Source organism: Artibeus jamaicensis, unplaced genomic scaffold (genome assembly GCF_021234435.1).
Source record: "Artibeus jamaicensis isolate MK-2021 breed Jamaican fruit bat unplaced genomic scaffold, CSHL_Jam_final scaffold_1019, whole genome shotgun sequence".
NCBI lineage: Eukaryota > Metazoa > Chordata > Mammalia > Chiroptera > Phyllostomidae > Artibeus > Artibeus jamaicensis.
Window position 1 is genome coordinate 9,032,026 of NW_026522025.1, and position 21,782 is coordinate 9,053,807.

At 43.4% G+C, this 21,782-nt stretch overlaps 1 protein-coding gene across 16 annotated transcripts in view; it reads left to right on the top strand.

The window, feature by feature from the left end:
* Positions 1 to 21,782, top strand: part of FGGY (FGGY carbohydrate kinase domain containing) — a 385,020-nt gene that overhangs the window by 10,819 nt on the left and 352,419 nt on the right. For 9 of the 16 annotated variants that reach the window (XR_008389735.1, XM_053655576.1, XM_053655571.1 and 6 more), the window contains one exon: positions 9,477 to 9,691. Coding sequence is in view for 14 of the 16 variants with exons in the window: in XM_053655577.1 (XP_053511552.1) it covers positions 9,477 to 9,691 (215 nt within the window). In the remaining 2 variants the exon portion in view is untranslated. Of the gene's footprint in view, positions 1 to 1,030; positions 1,192 to 1,669; positions 1,773 to 1,837; positions 1,980 to 2,187; positions 2,300 to 3,879; positions 4,004 to 9,476; positions 9,692 to 21,782 lie in introns of those variants that run through there. The other 7 variants (XM_053655568.1, XM_053655572.1, XM_053655573.1 and 4 more) reach the window with 7 other exon arrangements.

The window sequence follows — 21,782 nt, forward strand, 5'->3', positions numbered from 1 at the left end:
AGCGGTTCTCAGACTTTCACATTTTCAGGACCAGCTGGAGGGCTTCTTACACCTCCCAGAATTTCTGAATCAACACATCTGAGCAGGATCCTGCTAGTTTGCATTTCTGACAGTTCTTTTGTGGTCCTGATGCTGTTCTTCCTGAGACCACACTTTGAGAACTGCTGATACTCTGTCCTCTTTTAAGAAATAATATGTATGGGGTCTAAGAACTTGCTTTTACCTAGCATAATTAGCATTTTTCTTTAGCTCCTTCACATTGTTTGTAACAGCTGCTTATGTCCCCTATAAATAATCATTTAAATTATTTCCAGGATTTTATGAATGTGCTCTTGTCTTTACAAAAAATGTCGTAATGGAATTTCTTTGTATATATTTCTTAGGTGAGACAGTCTATACATTCTTAGAAGTTAAGCTGTTAAGTAAAAATGTAGACTTCAAAAGTGGATAAATACTGATAAATTTTTTCTAAAGAAGATTCAGCCAATTATTGTCCACCGAAAGTGTATGAAACTGTCTATTTCCCCACACTCTTGCTAGAAGTACTACCAACAATCTTCATTTTTGCCAGTTTCTTGTAAAACTGTCTCAGCATGGTTTTGATTTGTATTTCCTACATTGTTTGTGAGGGGAAAGGTTCATTTGTATTTATCACATTTCTTTTTCTGTGAACAGCAGGTTTTTTATTCTTTGCATCACAAGGAGCAGTATGAATAAAGGTGCCAAACCTTTATTCGAGGGGTTCCTGGTAGTTTTATAGAGTTGAAGTATCAGGGGGGTTTGATCAGGGAGAGAGGGTTCGAGGTACAGGCAGGGCCAGAGCTTTGAGGTCCTTATGGGCCAGATGAAAAGTTTGGGCTTCATTTGGGCAGACACAGCACTGGTGGTGGTTAAACTTGAACTGTAGCACTTGGTAATTTTGACAGAGAATGTTTGTGGTGTGGTGCACTGTCCAGTTCTCCAAGTCTAATGTTTAACCTTCAAATAACTCATTCTTTAGGCCTTTCACCTTGGGCCTTACCGGCCTTTGGCCATGCTTCATAAACAGGTAAACACAAGATAGGCCCAAACTGCAGCCAGCCTCTGGCGGGCCTTGCCTTTGAGGACGGAGTTTCACAGGACTCCATGGGGAGTGGATTTTGTTGTTCTTCCTAATACTGCTCTGAGCCCTTCCTGACAGCAGTCATTAAGGTCGGTGGCTTTTTCTGTTCTCCTAATTTGAGTGGCTTTCTGGGAAAAGCCGTGGATTTCAGCCAGTGTGCTAATGTTAACAGCACTGCTTTGAAGGTCTGGTTAGTTCTGTAGAAAAACATTTTATAGTTAACTCTATCAGCCAATCAGCAGTAGCCCCTTGGAGAAGAAAATGACAAGAGGCAAAGAAAAGACATATACAGGGTGGGGCAAAAGTAGGTTTACAGTTGTTCATATGGAAAATAATACAATAATTAATAAATAATAAAACGGGAATAAACTTTCATGTACTCACGCTATTTGCATTATTCAGAATTCAAAGACAGGTCAGCAACTCATGTTTCTAAAAGAAGAGTCTGTGTAATACTAAACCACTTTGCTTGTAATTTTCCCTGTTATGGGCTTAGCTTTGTAATCAGCATATTGGGGTTGAATTGTAATAACTGGGCGTTTGGAATCAGGCCAGCAGCCCTCGCTCTCTGTGTGCCTGTTTGGCCATTTTTCTGCTTCCAGGGTCCTGGCATCAAGTGCAACCATCACGTTCCAACTTTGGCTTTTAGTGGACTCAGGGTTCGTAACAGGTAGACCGACTTGGACAAGGGGCTCGCTCTCCAGCTTCCCTCTGGCCTCCACACCTGTGCCCACGGGAGGGGAAGCGCGCAGTCTAGGAGGGAGGTTGTCTTAGGGGAGGAAGGACCGTGGTGCTTTACAGAGAAGAGAGGTTCGCTGATCCTGCTTCTCAAACCCTCCACGGACAGAGGGTCCTTAGAGGCCTTTTATTTTTAGAGGTATTTGACTATTTTATACATTAAACAATCTTCCCCTCCCTCACAACCCCGAAATTCCTCTGTTGTACATTACAGTACACTGTGCTTCTCTGTGGGGACAGTGAAGCAGGGGGCAGAGTATTCTCAGTTAATGCCAGTGTTTCTCTCGGCAGCATTCATAGTGATAGAAGGTAGTCTTTATTAATCAGAGCACAGAGAGGGCGTTCGCAGTGATCGAGTGACTGGGAAGGTTTCACAGGATAAACACACTGGGAAGGGTATTCTGAGTGTGTCCAGGAGGAAGGCAGCTCAGTCGGTGTGAGAATCCAGGTCATTTGAAGGTTAGTAGCAAGAGTCCTGCTCTGACTCGGACGGACCTGAATTTGAATATGGCCTCCTTCCTCTTCGGACTTTTTGACCGTCAGTTGGGTATCAATCCTCTTGGAATTTCAGTGTCCTCACCCGTCCATGGGAGAAACAGCACATACTTTGTAAATGTGGCTTCCTTTCTCCCTTTCTCTTCAAGGAGGATACCTAGGTATGGCATAAAGGGCTTGGAACGCAGTGTAACGAGTAAGCAGGGTTTTCTAGAAGAGGACGGGAGATTCAGAGTTTACTTTGCTTCCAGGTGGTGTTTGCTGTTGGACTTTGGGGTTGTTACTTGAGAAGTCAGATTTTCCGCCCATGATTTCTTTAGGACCTGTACTGTGCATTTGGCCTTAGCATGGTGGGATTTTGTATTTCCTTGGTGTTGGCTGCTGTGGTGTTGCCTTGTTGCTCTTGGAGGGTGATGGTGTTGGCCACCATCCAGGACTGGCTTTGTTTTGACCCTCGTGGCTGTCACATCGTGAGACAGCTGTGGGGATTTGGTGAGTGCTGACTTTTTTGCCTTTTGGAATCCAACTTTGAATTCAAAAGGAGAGCCCACCTTTCTATTGTCTGATTTCACACCATATGCCTCCTTCAATTGTCTTGTGTTTATCTTTAAATATGGGCTCAGTGAAAGCATGAAGGAAGGTTTTAACATCCTGAAAAATACTGAGTTTCTGATTGCGTGGTTGGGAAGGTGATGGAAACAGTACATCGACACATCCTTTACCAATGATCAAGTCTGCATCTGTTGGAGAAAGGTAGACTTGGAAAAGGGTGCTTGGCCCCAAGAGTATGGCTGGGGTCCTGCTGGTAACCTGAAGCCACCACTGCAGTTTTACCAGGTGCACTAGGTTTTGCTTGTAACACATAAACTAAGAAACATCTCACCTCATCACCATTTGATTTTCAAAAATCAAATTCTTACACTAAATGATGATCAATTCTTTAAAACCAGAGAGTATATATATTTTAACTTCCTCTTCATAGTGTCCTGGCACAGAGAAAGCACTTAATATTTGTTTCATTTGCTGGAATTTGAGCTCTTAGATACGGTGAGAACACTTATGTATGGAGAACTCATGTTAAGAGATTCCAGGTGTCTGGAAGTGATTTGGTGTTGGGAGGGAAGGTTGGCACACAATTCCAGTCTTAATAATTGCTACCGTTTCCCAAGCATGCACCATACATCAGGCACTGGACTAGGAATTTCAGTTGTATAATCTCAGTTAACCTTTTAGGTAATGCAATGACAAGATAGCCTTTCACTTTAAAAGGAAAAGCCTGTCAGCAAGCTGTACCTTTTCTCCCATGTGTATTGTTGATAAAGCCAATAAGAGAGCCAAATGACCCCTTTCTTTCCATCGTAAGCTTTCTCACCATCTCAGAGCATGAGAGATTTGTTTAAAGTGGTATTTAGTTTCTTGTGTTTAAGAAGACTGAAATGGACAAGCGTACATATTGCTTATCTTTTTCTTCCCAAACTTAACAGCCCTAATTTTAATATAACTAAATTAAGTTGTGAAGGACTCATGTACGTGAGCTCCCACAAAAGTCCGAAGATCAAAATTGAAAGAGGATATTGAGCTCCCTCCCAGATCCCTGGGACACTGTGTCTGTGGACACAGCCACCAGATTTATCCTGGAGGAGTGGCTCTTTAGGAACAGGACCAAAGGTAAGCTCATCTCTGGAGGTTTGTAGTCTTAGGAAACAATATGATTACCATTAAGTTCTTTAGGGGGAAAGAAGGAGGAAAAAATAAGAGAACAGTCCCTCAATGATCTCAATGATTGGTTTTCAACACAGCATTTGTAGCGATGACCCCCTTCTTAGAATTGCTGCGACACTTTCGTAGAGAACAGACTCCCGTGTGCAGCTCCCTCTTTCCTTGTTTCACACCGCGTTCGAGCAGCTTGCACGTTCGTGGAAGAATCAGCCGTGAAGTCTGTGGTTTCCTGTGGCACATTTCTAATATTTGTACAGGCTCTTATTTAATGACCCGTATAAATATTTGTCATAAGAGCCATCTTTTGATGATAAGGGCTAAACATCAGTGCCATCCATGCTGGGGGCTTGAGCAGGAGGCTTTTCTGCCCTATAAGCATCTTGTGGCTGAGAAGTTAGGGATGGCTCAGGACTTGGGTGCAGCGAAGCTTGAGTTTCTCTGCGGTATTTTTCTTTCTCCAACACCTGCTGTCCATGTCCTCTTTTTTCTCTGCCTGACCACCCTCCCCAGGCCCCTATCAGTTTTTCTTTTTAGAGTACTCATCTTTGCCTGAAAAGAATGAGATAGAATCACTCCTAAGTCATGCTTTGGAAAGCCTCACCGACTCAGCTGCAAATCCAGCTCCCCTGCTTCTACGCTCTGTGACCTTCAACAGTGTTATCGCTGAGAACCTCAGTCTCCTTTACTGGGAAATGGGCTCATGCTGCTTACCTCATGGTTGTTAGAAGAATTAAATGAAATCATGTGGGTGGTTTGCAGAACAGAGCTTAATAAATTCCGGTTGTTGCTGCATTTGTTGTTGATACTGTTATTGAAGAAGTGACCAAAGGATTCAGCTTTCAGTTTTAGGTTGGTGTTGTAGAAAGAGCCCTAGGACTTGCTGCAAGTGGTGGCTGGGGTTCAACTATGGGTGCTGCTGTTTATTGTTTGTGTGACTTGTGGCAAGTGTCCTCGTTCCACTGAGGTGTAAAGTGGGGATAGTTTTACTAACTTCATTGGGTTTTAATCAGAAGAGGTTAACACATTGGAAGTGCCAGACACACAGCAGGATCCTAATCCTCTTTAAAAAAAAATTAGAAAAGGGAATGTTTTCCATCCTGCAGTGACTTTATTTTTAGAGCCTAAGAGGCACTGCAATACAGTTTGGAGCCCAGGGTGCAGCAGACAGTACTTATGACCCGGGAACAAAGGGCACAGGGGGGAGGCAAGGAAACCCTCTGGCGGAGTTTTTGTGACTCACGGGGTTGAATTTCAGGGAACCTGCCCAACGGCTTGAACTTTTCTGCTTCCCCGCTTTCAGGGTCAGGGTCTGGAAACAATCAAAAGAGATCACTTAAAACTATAATAATGGAAAACGTGGTGAACCTGAAATATTTAATTAGGATCTATTTCTTAGAAAAACATGAACTGGGAGGTGTGTGCAAGGCATGCTGGGAAGGTACGATGCCCTTGTTCCTCTGGGTTTGACTTTCCCTGATCAATGCCTTGGTCATAGGGTCTGGAAACGAGTGGTTTGCTGGAGAGAGGCAGCGCGGTGTTTGGGAAGGGTCCGTCTCTGAAGGCGGACACTCGAGTTCTGATCTCAGACAAAGTGGGCACGGTCACCTGTCAGAGTCCCGGGCCAACAGACATTTAATACATGGAGGGGTGTCAGGCAGGGTAGACTCCCGAGAAAACTGTTAAGGAGTATGGAGCCAGAGGGAACTGGGTCTCTCTCAGCTCTTAGTACTTACTAGTTACATGACATACTGGAGTAATTTGCCTTCCCTGTCTAGGACTCATTTTCCTCATCAGGTTATCTTCAAGGGTTAATGTCAATTTAAAGTGGTAATCCAAGCAAGCTGCCTAGTGGTGCCTCAGACCCACAGTAAACATGGTACCTTTGAGTTCTTTCCCTAAGAATAGGTGTTAAAGGTACCAATGAGTCTGACTTGTCCATTTCCTGCTTCGTGGCAGGCACTAGGGATACAGCGGTGATCCCTGCAGCAGTGGAGTTACCTGTTTAATAGTGAAGCTCCGCTCTCCACGTGAGGTAGGGGCTCTTCCAAAGGGTGGGCTCTTTCCTCTTTAGCAAAGAGATCGATCCAAACCCCAGAACCAGGGTAAGTCTTGGACCAGTGCAGAGTGGAAATCTGCCTGTTTGGATTTTCCTGGAAATCAGTCAGGCTGTCTAGAGGGTGGGTGGTAAGAGGAAGAGAGTCAAAGGGGAGGGACCCAGGCAGGAGGAGGTGGGCCATTCTCCTGGGGTGGGCGGGGGTGGGATTTCTCTTGTCACTGGGGCTGGCAGGAGTGGAGAGAAGTCTGGATGCTGGCTGACCAAGTCTGTGTAAGCCAGAATGCGTATATTGATTCTTTGTTTTCTATTTATTTCCTTGTTTCTCCCTGAGGTGCTTAGAGTAGTCTTGGAATGTTCTAGCTAAGGGTAGAGAGTTGTTGATGTGCTAAGAGGGGTGTTAAGGAGCAGCATCCCTGGGGCCCTTCACGATGGAGGCAGTGGGGAGCTACGAGAAGGAAGCCCAAGGAAGGCGAGACGTGTGTGCCGGGTCAGTAGGGAGGCGGGACAGCGAGCGGGGTCGGGGTCGGAACTTCCTCCTGTTTGAGGACAAAGAAGCTGAGGAAGCTCTGAACCAAGGCACTGTTCCGTCTTGTCCATCCCTGTCTCCTGAGCTCTGAGCAGTGTGCCTGGCACAGTCTGCATTTCTTCAAATCTCAGATGCCGTTCATTGCAGGGTGCATCATTATTTCTTACACCACTAAGAAAGAAAGAAAGGACCACCCATTAATTGTATGGTGCCACAGATAATCAGATGTATTCTGATTTTGGAGAAGCTAAGTGGGAAAAAATGAGTGTCATAGAATTAATAAAATGTGGTTATAAGCCTCCAATATATATTTTTAATTGGATGAATGAAGCATACAGAGATCAGAATCAAGACAAAACACCAGTGCCCTTAAATACAATTTAGGAATGCAAACTGTATTAAAACATGAACCTGTTAATCCTTGTTTTCTATTAATTCTCTGATTTAGATATTCAAAAAACATTTTTTGGAAACTGATTATGTACCAGAAACTGTGCTAGGAGCTGGAGATGCAGAAATTAGTAGTTCCTTTTTTCAGATTCAAGCAAATAAGGGAGAGAGACACAGAAACAAACAAAATATTGCAATTTGGAATGGCAAGTTTTCACAGAAAGTAGGGACATGGTACCCTCATGGCCCCGAGGGTTAGAGAAAGGCAAGGAAGTCTTCCCTGAAGAGGTCGTGGTTGACCTGGCTCTTAAAGCGTGTCTGTGGTCCCCAGACTGAGAAGAGAGGAAGGAATTAGAAAGGGAGAGAGCAAGTCCGAAGTGATGGGGCAGCCGGGCAGCAGTGGGATGCACTCGGGAACCTACGAGGAGTATGGGGATGGCCAGAGCTGGGTATGAGAATGGCCAGGGCAGGGCTGGACGCGGCTGGACAGCAGGCAGAGAGAAGCTGCTGGAGCCCTGAGGTGTTATGCTGAGGGCCTCAGGCTGTATATCAGCCCTCAGCCAAAGGTTTTCGGTTTTCCTGAGTCTTGAGGGAAGGGCCCAGCAGAGGGACTGCTTGGGGGGAAGAGTGGAGGGTGGGGCCAGCTGGTCTTTGCTTCCAAGGGGCCAGCTGTGCTTCTATCTGTTCATTTAAATTTCCTGAGTAATGACTTGAAGAAAAATGATCCCTGTTGAAGGAATGCGTGGGGTGAGAACTGGTGCTGCGGGTTCTGGGGAGCTCCCCTGGGTCGTCTGCCAGGGAGAGAGGAGGAGAAAGCAGTAGGTTGGAGCTTGAGAGCTGTTCTCTGAGGCGCAGAGGCAGATAGCCAGTGTTCTTACTCCGCATTCCCCATTTTCCTCTCCACCTGCCTGTGAGCCAGCAAGCCAGAGGGGGCAGGCACCGCTGGGAAATCACTGTGATGAAGTCAGAAGCAGTCACTTTTAATGAAGCTGTTTTTGTCTGGAATACACATCCAGGAAGCAGGGTTGAACATCTGCTGGCTGACTGCGTTTTAGCGTCCCCCAGTGAGACTTTGCCTAGGAAACGTTACCTTTTCTGAAGTGGAGGGGCGCAGGATACTGCTGCTGCTGTTGAACCTGGCCCCTCGACACTAAGACCACCTCGAGCTCCCCCGGGGAGTTGTGCCATGTTTCCCAGCGTGATTGTCTGGGGGCCTTTGCTTTGTCCTTTGAAAGCCTGATCTGGGAAGTGAAAGCCCCTATGACATTTCCACGTCCTGTGGGCTGATCTGACCAAAGGGACTTAGAATGGCAGCGAAGGCTGAGGAGTTCCTGAGTCAGATTTCCTCATAACTCACAAGGGGTCTGTAAGGAAAACAGACTCTAACAAATTCCTGATCCTGCCTCCCTCCAGGCTCCTTCCCAGTTCCCAGTCTCTTCATTATGGGGCTGCAGCGAATTCGCCTCCCCTCCAAACCTGTATTGCCACACATGGGAGGGCGGGTCTTAGCTGCCCCTGATGGATGCTGGCCAATCCCAGAACTTCTCAGAGACCCATTTCCCCCCCAGTATAATGTGGATTGTCATAATAATGTGCATTTGCTTCTCTTAAGAATGTGAACCTAACATTAAGAGAAAAGTTATGTACCTCATAGAGTCTCATCTTGATCACCCGTGACAGAGATTTAAATATATGCATCGTGGATAGTCCTCGTGAGGAGTGGAAGGGAGGTTTGTGCTTCTCACAGGGTGTGGCACATAATAGGAGCTTAGTAAATAATTATTTGAGTGGATGATTGCCTGAGTAGATGAAGTTCCTTTTCAGTGTCATGGCCACTGTCCTTGTTTTGACAAGTTCAATAAAAATAAGTGCATATCTGGGCCCTGGCTGGCATAGCTCAGTGGATTGAGCGCGGGCCTGCGAACCAGAGTATCGTGGTTCGATTCCCAGTCAGGGCACATGCCTGGGTTGCAGGCCAGTTCCCAGCAGGGGACACATGAGAGGCAACCACACACTGATATTTCTCTCCTACTCTTTCTCCTTCCCTTCCCCTCTCTCGAAAAATAAATAAATAAAATATTTAAAAAAATAAATACATATCTATAACCTACAGGTTCTCAGTTCTCCTGTAGCCCTTTATTTACCCTTATAGCACTTTTCACCTGATATTATGACTTTGTTTAAATAATTACACAGTTTATAAATGCTTAATTTCTGACTCCCTTCCAAAAATGGAAATTTCATGTCTGAGGCCATGCCTGTCCTGTTCAGCCACCACCGAGCTCACGCCTGTTAGCATCCTGTTAGCACTCAACATTTTTGTTGGATGAAAAAATAATAGAAGGGCACCAGTTACCTGCACCCCTTTTATTTCCACCTTCAAGAGGTCTTGTGCCTGGTTTTGTAGACCCGGTTGTTCTCTGTATGTTTTTTGCCTCTGACCACTGCAGGTGAAGGGAACGCCATGCCTGGTGGAGATCAGGAACCAGGGCGCTACTACGTGGGTGTGGACGTTGGGACAGGCAGCGTCCGTGCGGCTCTGGTGGACCAGAGGGGCATCCTGTTGGCCTTCGCAGACCAGCCAATTAACAAGTGGGAGCCTCAGTTCAACCACCACGAGCAGTCCTCTGAGGACATCTGGGCCTCATGCTGTGCTGTCACAAAGGTAAGGCTGCAACTGTGGCGCTCTGTCCTCGTATGCGCTTCCTTGCCCCTGCCCACTGAGCGTGTGTCTTGTGTCCTTCTGGTGCCAGGGACAGTGTTGGCTTGCCTTCAGGAGCTGATAGTCTGATAGTGACAGAGGCCAGTAGACAGCTGAACTATATGACACAGTAGGTGGTGGGGGCAAAGGGACCATGGCTAGAGGTGAGGAAAGGGTTAACCCTGAGGGGCTCAGGGTAGACACGGGTTGGAGGATGCAGGACGTGCAGACACAGGATGGTCAGGTGTGGCCCACTGTGGAAGGAGTCACTGAGAGTTACAAATAACGTCTACCTTCACGTGTGCCCGCTGCGGAATGAAACGTGTTAACATGTATCAGGTAGCTTAATCTTCACAATAGCCCTGTACAAGGAGCACCATTACCATTTTGTTGAGGAAAAAACAGAGGCACAGAAAATTTAGGTAACTTATCAAGTTCATGTAGTCAGTGTTGGAATGGCTGAAAAGTCCATGATGGTTTTTTTTTTTTTCCGATGGCTCTAGTAGAGCTTAGTTGTCTTTAACTTTGTTTGAAACAATTTTGTTAGATTGTATTGGGACAGCTGTCAGGTCAGTGCACATTTTTAAAAAATGTCAAAATTGATGGATTTATGTACAGCCATTTTAATAATGAAGATAGAATATAAACATTTTCAGCGTGTTATATGTTATTATGTCAAGAAAGGTAAAAATGCAACTGCAATGCAAAAAAAAAGACTGTGCAGTGTATGGAGAAGGTGCTGTGACTGATCGAACATGTCAAAAGTGGTTTGTGAAGTTTCTTCATACTATTGACATTTTAGCCAAATAATTCTTTGCTCTGGGTCTGCCTTATGCATTGCAAGATGTTTAACAGCACCCCTGGCTTCTACCTACTAGAAGCCAGTAGTGGGAGATAGCTGATATATTCAAACTATCCAAATTAATAGAGTTATTGGTGAAAATGAAAAATGTGTCTTTCATTTTATGGAAAAAACGTAATGGACTTTTTGGCCAACCCAGTAATAGCAGAGGCAGGACTGAAACCTAAGCAGTCTGATTCCAGTGCTGCACTCAGAGCCTGGACCGCCCTGCCTTCCAGACATGCGAGGGAGCCTTCTTTTGTTCAGAGGGAACAGCATGTGCAAAGGCACTGTGACATGAGAACATGGTGTTTTGAGAAAGCAAGGAAGTTGGGCAAGCTTTGAGTATCTATCTCTGAATTGTGCCAGGCAGATGTTCGTCTTGAGTGGCTTTGAATTGGAGTCAGCTTGCTGGTTTGGAGAAGGAAGGGGTGCTAGCCAAGACTCGTTCATTTTTAGTTTCACTTGACTATTCAGTTTTATATCCTAGTGATCAGAAACAACGGAGATTCTTTTCTCCTTTTTTTTTTTTATAGGGAAAAATAAAGTCTTGGGTTCTCTCTTCTCCTCCTAGTTTTAGTTCCTTAAATATTCATGAAGGGCTTGGTAATTTACAGATGGACAATTCACCATTCTGTCCATATTGATCCTTCTGTTTAAAGTTTAATGAGCTCTGAGCTACTGTTAGTGCCCCCCAGAGAAGAAGGCAGAGTGAGGAGGTGGGGGTGGGCAGTGCTGGAGCATTATATAGGAATAAAAGAAGGGGTGCATCTTTTCTTCTGCCTGTTTAATTTCCCTCTTCCCTCCCTCCTCCCAGCCCCGCCTTGGTGAGAATCTTCTGCTCATTGCCCTTGGGTCTCCTTTGTTCTTCTGACATATAGCCTTCCTTGCCATTAAGGAAATTGTGAAGAAGAAAATATAATTCCCTGATGAAAAGCTACTTTAAAAAAGGTCTGCTCTAAGAACAGCTTGGTTTAATGGTGGATTTTTAATCATCTCCCAGTGGCGGCCAACTTGTCATCTGCTTGAGCTCCTCAGCCACTTGAGTGCCACGGGCATCCGTAGCGAGGCTCTGTCACTATAGCAAACCCGAATAAAGCCGGGCCACTCCCCTTCTTCAGGAGGGAGACACTTGTGTATTAGAGAGGTAGGCACCGTAGAGCAGGGCTCAGGAGCCAGCCTGCCCGTGTTGTCCCAGTTCCAACAGTTATTAGCTTGTCATCTTGGACAAGTTACTTAAGGTTTCTTGCCCGAGTTTCCTGATCTGCCAAATGAGAACGATAATTGTACCTCTCTCCATAGGGTTGTTGTGAGCATGTAATGAGTCAGTGCATTTAAAATGTCAGAACAGTGCCTGGAAATGCGTAAGTGCTTTGTTTCCTATGGTGGTGATGATGTGATGATGTGATGATGTGATGATGATGATGATGATGATAACAAATGAAGGGAATGGGTTTCTAAGATAGAATATATTTAAAAGTCAAAGTCCGTTGGGGAGGCGCCTCACTGGAATATTCTCACTCCCTTTCTGGGTAGGGTTTTTTCTGTGTAAGATCTTGAGAAGTACTGGGCTAGGACAAAGGCAGCAGAATACGTTTTGATGTATTTTGTTCCTCAAGGACTGTCTCTTCTTCCTCAAGGACATGGGAAAGTTAGGAGCTTGAGAGCAGCTGTACTACGTCCCATTCCTGCAGTCATTCACTTGGTTTTCCCTGTAGTCAGGTCAGTAAAGACAAGAGCAGTAAAAACTGGAAGATGATGCCAATGAGGATGATAATGGCAGCTAACTTTGTCTGGGCACTAATTATGCTCCAGCTATTATGCTGAGCACTTCATAGCCATCACTTCCTTTTATCTGAATGACAGCTTCTTGATGTAGTTTTTATTATTCTCTCTTCGGAGCTAAAAGAGACGAGCTTTGATGAGGTTAAGTAACTAGCCCAAGGTCACATGACTAATATGCCCCCACTCCATCCCACCCCCCTTGCTCTGCTTTTGCTCTTCTTCCCAGTCTCCTGTCACCTTGCTTGGAAATCATATTAAAATACCTGAAGGTTTTCGAATCTGCTACTCACTCTGTGGAGAGCATTGAGCTTACCGTGGTTGTTGTGTTAACTATATTGAATCACAAGTATCTTTACTTGGCTGTCTGCTCGTGTGGGAAATGTGTGTCCCCTGAGCAGGGGGTCTTACCTTGTTTACCTGTATTTCCCCAGAGTTCCTTGCTTATAATATACTCAGTTCATATTTGTTCAGTGTATGAATGAGTGAAATGTCTCTGCTGTTTCCATTATGTGCAACATTCTTCTCACTCCCTCTTGACCTGCACACCTCCTTGGTATCTTAGCGGGGTGCCCAACCTGCAGTCTGCGGGCCGCATGAGGCCCAAGATGGCTATGAATGCGGCCCAACACAAAATCGTAAATTTACCTAAAACCTTTTTTTTATGCTTAGCTGTTTTCGTTAGTGTTTGTATATTTAATGTGTGGCCCAAGATGACTCTTCTTCCAGTGTGGCCCAGAGATGCCAAAAGGTTGGACGCCCCTGGAAGCTGATGTGTTAGGTCCTGCTGGGAGCCTTCTTTGGAGACTCCTGAGAGCCCCTGCCCTCCCTGGCCAACCTCAGAGGAAAGGGAGGGTGACAGGCCCCTCCCTGTGGCCCAAGAGCCCACCATCTTCACATGGATCATTACCTGGCCCTTATCGCAGTGCATTTGAATTGGTGACTTGTGGGTTCTTTTTAAACCACGCACTGAGCTCTCAGAGAGAATTGTCCTTGTATCCCCAGCATCTAACACATTGCCTGGCTCCGAGTCAGTGCCCAGTACATGGTGGTGGAATTAATGACAGACAATTAAAAAGTGTTCTGGCGTTCCTCATCTTATTTGTAACGGTAACTCTGTGAGACAGACTGCCATTCTTCTCATTGGACACATGGAGATGCTGAGGCTCTGAAACTAACTGGTGTTAGAGACAGGACTAGACCCGGAGTGAGTTGGCTCCCCATCCTCTTCTCTGTTCCCTTCTCCACACCCCTAAAATTGGCAAGTTTATATCGGGTCAGTAACCCCACATCTAAAAAGTTCTGTGACATGTAAGTCATAATGTATGTGCTGTTCCTGATTTTAAGGGCTTACAACGTTTTCTGGAGGCACATATCTTAGTCACCAACAGGACAAGAGCCTTGCAAGTTTGTGTATGATTAGTACCAACTTGCATTAGGAGGAAGAATGTAAACTGGAGGTATGATACATGTTGTGCTCTTCGCTAAGCAGTGGGACGTTTACAGGATAACTTGTGTAAGTTTTCTGCACCTAAGGATGAAATAGTTCAGTTACGTGGAAAAGCCAACACCTACGAAGCTAATGAATCTGGTTTCGTTTTAAGTTGCACTGGCTGCGGGAGTAGTGCTTGAAGGGGGGAGAGAGCAGTACAGGGAGTAGCTCGTGGGACTGGGCAATAATGTTAACCTCTTATAGTCATCGAACCTGTGTGGTTTACAAAGCATGTATTATTCATTTTTTAAAATGTTAAACCGTTTATTTAAAATTTATTTTTCAATTAACCGTTGACATACAATATTTTATTAGTTTCATGTGTACAACATAGTTATTAGACATTCATATACCTTAAAAAGTGGTCACCCTGGTAAGTCTTGTACCCCTCTGACCATATGTAGTGATTACAGTATTGTTGGTAATATTCCCTGTGCTGTACTTATATCTCTGTGACTTTCATAGCTGGCAATTTGTACTTCTTAATCCCTTTCACCTATTTCACCCATCCCCCTAACCCACATCCATATCCATTTGATTGTCATGCAAGGTGGGTAGGGAAGGGGTTGTTATTCCCATTTTATCTTTCAAAAGAAAAACTGATCCCCAGAGACTTAAGTGACTTTCCCGAAGTTACCCAGAAAATAGGTGATAAGCCTGAAATCAGATAGGTCAGATATCTGCAGTGAATTCAGGAAGTGTAAGAAGAATGAATCATTAAAGAAATTGGGACCTCCTTACTCCCAGTCCGTGGAGAAAGTTTGAGGAAGGATGTAGGAGTACAGGGGGCTCTGGAGAACTCTTAGGAGCTCTCCATGGACAGAAGTGCCGAGGTGGTAATATTAAGGGGCCAGCCCTGGCTGGAGCAGGTGGTTCCCAACAGGAGAAAGAAGGGAGAGACTAGAATTGATGGTAGGGGCACACCTGGGTAGCTGGTTCTGAGGCCAGTGGGGAGCTTTTCTAGAGTCGTCCTAAGTTTCAGAGTGACCAGCAACAGATTCAAGATGGCTTGCAGGGAACAGAAGCTAAATTCAAGGATGCCAGTTAGAGGCAGCATGATTCTTCTGATGAAGTTCCGGAGGCTGCGGTTCCTTTGAACTGTAGCTTTGGGAGGCCTGGGACTGTGTCTCATTCAGCCTGTGTCGTCCATGCTGGCATAGACAGGTATTTAATAATATCTGCTCAGTGATGAATGGCTGGATCAGCATGTTGGCAGAGGAATAAATAGGAGGGACAAGACTGAGATTTGGTGACAGTGGAGAGGAACGAGGTAGAGGCAGTTTCTGAGTTTCTGTACTTAGAAGAATGTGGGTGGCACTGACATAAAAGGAAGTATTTAGCCTACGTTTCCCCACCTATGTTCAAGGGGCAACACCACACCTAAGCGGGGATGCTATGCAGGTAATGGTCCAGGATTGGCTTTATTCATTTTACCAGTCACTAGAGGAGATTTTGTAAAATTGAGTGCCTCTGGGGGCCTCGCAGGTAGCAGACACCCCACACAAGTCATATTAGCTTCCTTGCTGATCTTAAGCAGCGAGCCTCTGGGCCTTTGCACTGGCTGTTTTCTTTCCCGGAGCACTTTTTCTGGACTTTCATAAGGTCAGCTCCTTCAAGTGTTTCCTCCAATCTCACCTTTTCAGCAAGTGCCTCTTCCTTCTCAAGGGTTCCTGATTCCCCGGCTTGTCACTTTCTTGTTTACTATGCATACACTATAGCATTCATTTGGTTTATTAGCTGTTATCCGTCCCTACTAAAATATCTCCAAAAGAGCAAGGAATTACAAAAAGTTTTTTGCTTTCCATTGTTTCCCAAATACCCAGAAGAGTTCACAGCCTGACCTTAGAAGGGGCTTGATTATATTTGCTGACTGATTGAATGAGTGAGTAATTGAATTGTGTAGGCAACAGGGAGGGACGGGCCTTAGGGATCCAGAGATTGCATAACCCCATACATGCCCCCAGAGCTGACAAAGGCATTCATATCAAGATGTAAAAGAACACAGGACCAGTTGCACAGAGCTCTGTTGCAAGCTGGATTCTGTCTGTGAGGCCCCAGACCTTGACCCTATCTCCAAACAGAGCTAAAGATAAAACCAGGTATGCTTCTGACCTTCAAGTTCTTAGTTCTGAAACCCCTGTATCCCCACCCAATATGGTAGAGCCTGCTGATTTAAAACATATGCAGGATTGAATTGATTCCCATAGTCAGAACAAAGCAATGCACAACCTCTTCCCCAAATATTTGTTTGCTGCCCCATAGCTACGAGCTGACAGTTGCTAGACATGGACCAGGTTACCAAACGAAGTTTCAGAAATCTCCTTCTCTGGAAATTCTTTAGAAGAGCACTGTGCTTTCTCTCTAGCCAGAGAAATTCCCTCAATGCCAAGTCGTTGGGGTAAGTTTACTAGACTGCTTTCTTCTTCCATTAATAAAAGTATAGAAAAGAATCTCGGGTCAGTAGGTCAAGTCCCTGGGGCCCTCTGGGCAGTGTGACCCTGACAGCCCTGGTTCTGGGATTGCCGTCCATGGAGGTGGGGATTGTGGAGCAGGGTGGTCCGCTCACGGATAAGCAGGATCATGAAGCATTTCCATATAAGACCGGGGAAACAATAGTGGCTTTCCAACAAATAAGCTTCCAATGTGTGTCATGATTGTTCTTCCAGTTCCTTGTGATAGGTTTCTGTTTTTGAGACGGGGATACTGAACCTTTGTGACTGATAGACCATGATTAGAATATGGAGCTCGTCAGAGGGGATTCATAAAATAGATTGAGAGTATTTTCTTTGCTTCTACTGTACGGTTACTCCTACCAAAATTCTTAGGAAGATTTGAGTATGTCCAGTCTTTTTCATCACTATCCCTTTGCCTGTCATTTTTATATGTGCTTACATGACACAGAGCATGCTATGCTTTATACATAAAAAAGATTTTATTGAACAGTCAGGGAAGGCACTGAGTAGGTTTTCCTCCTGTACATTTATTTCCTTTAAAGGTTTACTGGTTCCAAAGTACTTTCAAACCAATTGGCTCCTTTGAGCCTCACCTGGGAGAGTATTTCTCGCTCCCAGGAAACTGAGGCTCAGAAATGTAATGAGATTAGTGTAGGATTAAACCGACTCCCACGTGGTGGACTGGGAACCAGAGGGTGGCTCTTTTGACACCATATTCCATGTTCGTTTCTATCCCAGAATTGCTGTGCAGTATTGGGTTGATTGAGTCCTCCACGCTTTGTCACCCAGTTCCTCCCTTGATTAACTGCAGGCCAGTGAGAGGTGGGCTTGCCCAGGTCAGGCCTGTACTCTTTGGGCACGGAGGCCAGTAGGGCCATATGGCAGGTAAAAGTTAGGGCTGGCTCGTTAATTCATTGATTTCTGTCCCACAAATTTCAAGAAGATATGAGGCAGCTAATTTATTCTAATAATGGCTGCTACTTACTATATTCTGAATGCCAGATGTTGGGCTAATTGCACCTTATTTTGCTGCATTCTCATAACATCATTTAGGAGATGTAGGTGTAAGTAATAGCTTCGTGCAACCGAGGAAGCTGTTTTCTTGGCTTCCCAAAGTCATAGGCCTGGTAAATGGCAGAGCCAGGTTTCACATTCAGACTGCACCCAACCCCACTGATCTTAACCATTATCCAGAGAGTTCCAAGCCAAGATGGAAGGACATTCCAGACAGAGGCAGCCATGCCTGTAAATGCTGTAGAGATGTGATCCAGCAAAGCAAGAGTGTGATTAGAATGGCTGGAACTGTGTGACCTGCCCCCGGTCACATGTAGCCAAAGTGGCAGAGCTCGGTTTTAAAACCAGGTGTTTGTGACTTGTCATGAGGCCATGCTGCCTGACAGGGAACTGGGTTTGATCCTCATGCTCTTGTAAGTCAAGATCGATCAGTGTAGTAAAGGCACACAGGGCATTCAGCTGGTGCTGAGGGGCAAAGGTGCTGCCAGCGGTCACAGATGGGTCACTAGCAAATACTCTCCCCTAGAGCATGTGCCCTTCCCACAGGGTGAATCTCTTGGGCAGCAAGGAAATCTCTGATGACAGCCGCGGCAGCGTGGTGGAATAGAAGGAGCGTGGGCTCAGCGTTTGAACTCTGGCTCTGCCACCTCCTGGCTCCGTGATGGGAGCAAGTTCGAGTGACTCCATCTCTAGAGCTTACCTCTTCCTAGCTCCCCTCCTCAACCCTCCACTTATTCTTTATGAAATGGAAATATTAGATGTATCTTCAGAGGGCTTTGTAAGGATTAAATAAGATAATGTATGTAAATTAGTACCTGGCACATAGTAGCTATTTTTATATGGTAACATTTTATTATTTACTGAATTATTAGTTGAAAAACTGCTTTTGTTTGTTGAAAATCTATAATTGTGTATAGGTCTTACGTGAGGAACATGTTAGATAGTGAAAAATAGAATCCTAGGTTGTAAGTCTGACATTCTGAAACAGGAAGAAAGAATTATTCATTACAGATGGGGATGGACTCTTTGGGTTGGTTGGACTCTTCTGTGGGATTCAAAAGGTTATTGTCATGTTTGAAGTTAATGGGAAACAGGAAACATTAATGATTATGGTTAATCATGCTTTTTTCAAAAAAGAAAACCATACAAACAAAAATAAAAACTAATAGTAACCTATAAACCTATATTGTTCTACCACTTTAAAAATTACATAATGAAGCGAAAAATTTTCTGTCTCCTCCATCTGGCGGAGAGTAGTCTCTGCTCTCAGAGGTAACTACTATTAACAATGTGGTGTATATTCTTTTTTGTTTTTGTTTTTTACCTTATTAATATCTTGTGGACCTCTTTATAGCTCAAGTTTTAAAAAATTATTTAAGAGCTTGAGGAGTACTTTACATACCATAAAATCTATCCATTTTAAATGTATAATTCAGTGATTTTTTTAAATTAAATTTACACAGTTGTGAAATCATCACCATAATCTAGTCTTAGAACACTTGTGTTGTCCCAAAAAGTCCCCTGTGCCTGTCGGTCCTTAGCCAGTAGACTACTCTTTATCTGTTGTCTATATGAATAGTTACTCTTCTTCAGAAATTATATATAAATGGATTCATACAAAGTGCATTCTTTTGTGTGTGACTTCTGTCACTTAGCATAACGATTCCAAGGTTCATTTTATGATGTTGTGCATATGAGTAGTTTGTGCTTTTTATTCTTGTTGAGTACTACTATTCCATTGTATGGATATACCATACCTCGTCTAACCATTTGGTTAAATCATGACAGATATTTGATTTGTTAACATTTTGGGGGTATTATGATTAATACTGCTATGAATGTACACCTACAAGTCTTTGTGTTAGCATATGTTTTTACTTTTCTCAGGTAAGTATCTAGGTGTCAAATTGTTGGCTTGTGTGGTCAGTTATGTTTTAAAAAAACTGCCAAACTTTTATTTAAAGTGGCTGGATTTTACATTTCTGCCAGCAGTGTATAAGGGTTCCACTTTCTCCACAATTTCCTAACACTGGATACTCTCAATTTTGTTTATTATAGCCAGTTTAGTAGGTATCTAACAGTATCTCATTGTAATGTTAAGTTGTATTTCTTTAATCACAAATGATGTTAGCATATTTTCTTGTGCTTATTCACCCTTTGGCAAAGTTTGTATTCAAATCTTCTACCTATTTCATAATTGAATTATTTGTCCTTTTATTATTGGGTTGTAAGAGTTCTATATACAAGTCTACCATCAGATGTATGATTCACAAATATATGAGGGGAGATCCCCCCAAACTGAATTTATTTATAAAAATTGTGTATTCTTACCTGTTTAAACTTCAGTCACCCTCAAAGTCCTCTCCGGTTTGATGTAACACACCTGTTGAGATGTTTTTCCACTGCTTGAAACAGGTTTCGAATGTGTCGATTTTTTATTTCTTTTAGTGCTTCAGCTATTTTTTGTTTCACCTCTTCCCCACCCGCAAAATGTTTCCCTTCTAGGACTTTTTTCATCAGGGAAACAGAAAAAAAAAGCCACTTGGGGAGAGATCAGGTAAATAGGCAGGGTGGTGTACAGGGGTCATGCTGTTTCTGTTGAAAACTGCTGGATACTCAGCGTGGTGTGGACAGGTGCGCTCATAGGTCACTCATCATGAAATGGGCAAACACATCGAAAGAGTCTTCAAAAAAATTCACTGATGCTGGCGCAGCCTCTCCCACAATGCCAACTGCTACACTGATACAGAGGGGTTCCTAGAACACTCATTTAATGGGGGAAGCCTGTACTACAAGGGGCCTGCCCTCCAGAAGATAATTCCATTTGGGGGGGGGTCCTTACCTGTATTTTCCCAGTCTGCAGCTTATCTTCTCTTTTTCTTAAGGCCTTTTGAAGAGCAAAATTTTAAAGTTTTAGTGAAGCCAAATTTATCAATTTTTTAAATGAGTTTTACATTTTAAGGAATATTTTGTCAAACCCATGGTCCAAAAAAGATTTTCTTCTACATTTTATAGTTTCAGTTTTTACACTTAGGGATATGATACATTTTGAGTTAATTTTTGCGTATGGGATGAGGTGAGTCTTTTTTTGTGTGCGGGGGTGTTTAGTTATTCTACCACCATCATCAAACAGACTGTCTTTCCCCCCCATTGAATTGTCTTGACTCCTTTATCCAGTAACAATTGACCATAAAGTTTGGGGTTTATTTCTTATATTGCTGTACATGGTCTATAAATTTATCCTTATGCCAATACCATACTGACTTAGAAATGATAGTTTTCTGGGGAGCAAGGGGCGGGGGAGGCTGGGATGGGAAAAATAGACAAAAAACTGTACTTGAAAAATAACTAAATAAAATTAATTATAAAAAAAAGAAGAAAAAAAAGAAATGATAGTTTTCTGGTAAGTTTTGAAATCAGGTAACATAAGTTCTCCAATTTTGTTTTTTCCTTTCATTAATGTTTAGGCTCATTTTTGTCCTTTACATTTTTATGTAAGCGTGAGAAGTAGTTTGTCAGTTTCTAAAACAATCTGCTGGTTTTTTACAACTGTGTAGTATTCCACTGTATAAACGTTCCATAGTTACCCCTTGTGACAGCACAGATGGAACTGGAGAACATTATGCTAAGTGAAATAAGCCAGTCAGAGAAAGACAAATACCATATGATTTCACTCATATGTGGAATCTAATGGACAAACTGAACTAACAGGCAAAATAGAGACAGACTCCTGGATAACAGGATGATAGCTGTGGGGCTGGGGGATCAATTAAAAAGAAAAAAGGACTCGCGGACATGGACAATAGTGTGGTGATGAGTGGGGGAAGGGAGATAAGGGGATAAATGGTAATGGAAAAAATATAATGAAAATTTAAAAAATGATCGCTGTGGTTTTAATAGGTGGGCAGTTGTGTAGAATCTGTAGAGTAATTTGAGAATACTGTTTTAACAATGTTGAATTTTCCATTTCGTGAATATCCCCCACATTTATCCAATTTTTAGGGGTTTTTTTTTGTAGCAGCGTTTTATAGTTTATAGGGTATAGGTCTTGAACTTCTTTTAATAAATTTATTCCTAAGTGTTTTATTTTCTGATGCTATTGTAAATGGAATTGTTTTCTTCATTTCAATTTTGATAACTTAGTTGCTATTATATAGAAATACCATTGATTTTTATGTTAGTCTTGTGTCTTGTGACCTTACTAAGCTTGCTTGTTAGTTCTAGTAGTTTTTTAATTTTCTTTGTAGATTCCTTAGGATTTTCTTCACATGAGATCATGTCATCTGAAAAATAACACACTTCTCACTTTTTTTTTTTTTTGCTTTTAATTTCTTTTTCTTGCCTCACTGCATTGGCTAGAACCTCTACTGCAAGACTGATAGAAGTGATGAAAGAGTATTGTTGCTTTGTTTATATCAGGGGGGAATCACTTTGTCATGCCATGAAGTATGATATTAGCTGCAGGTTCCTATA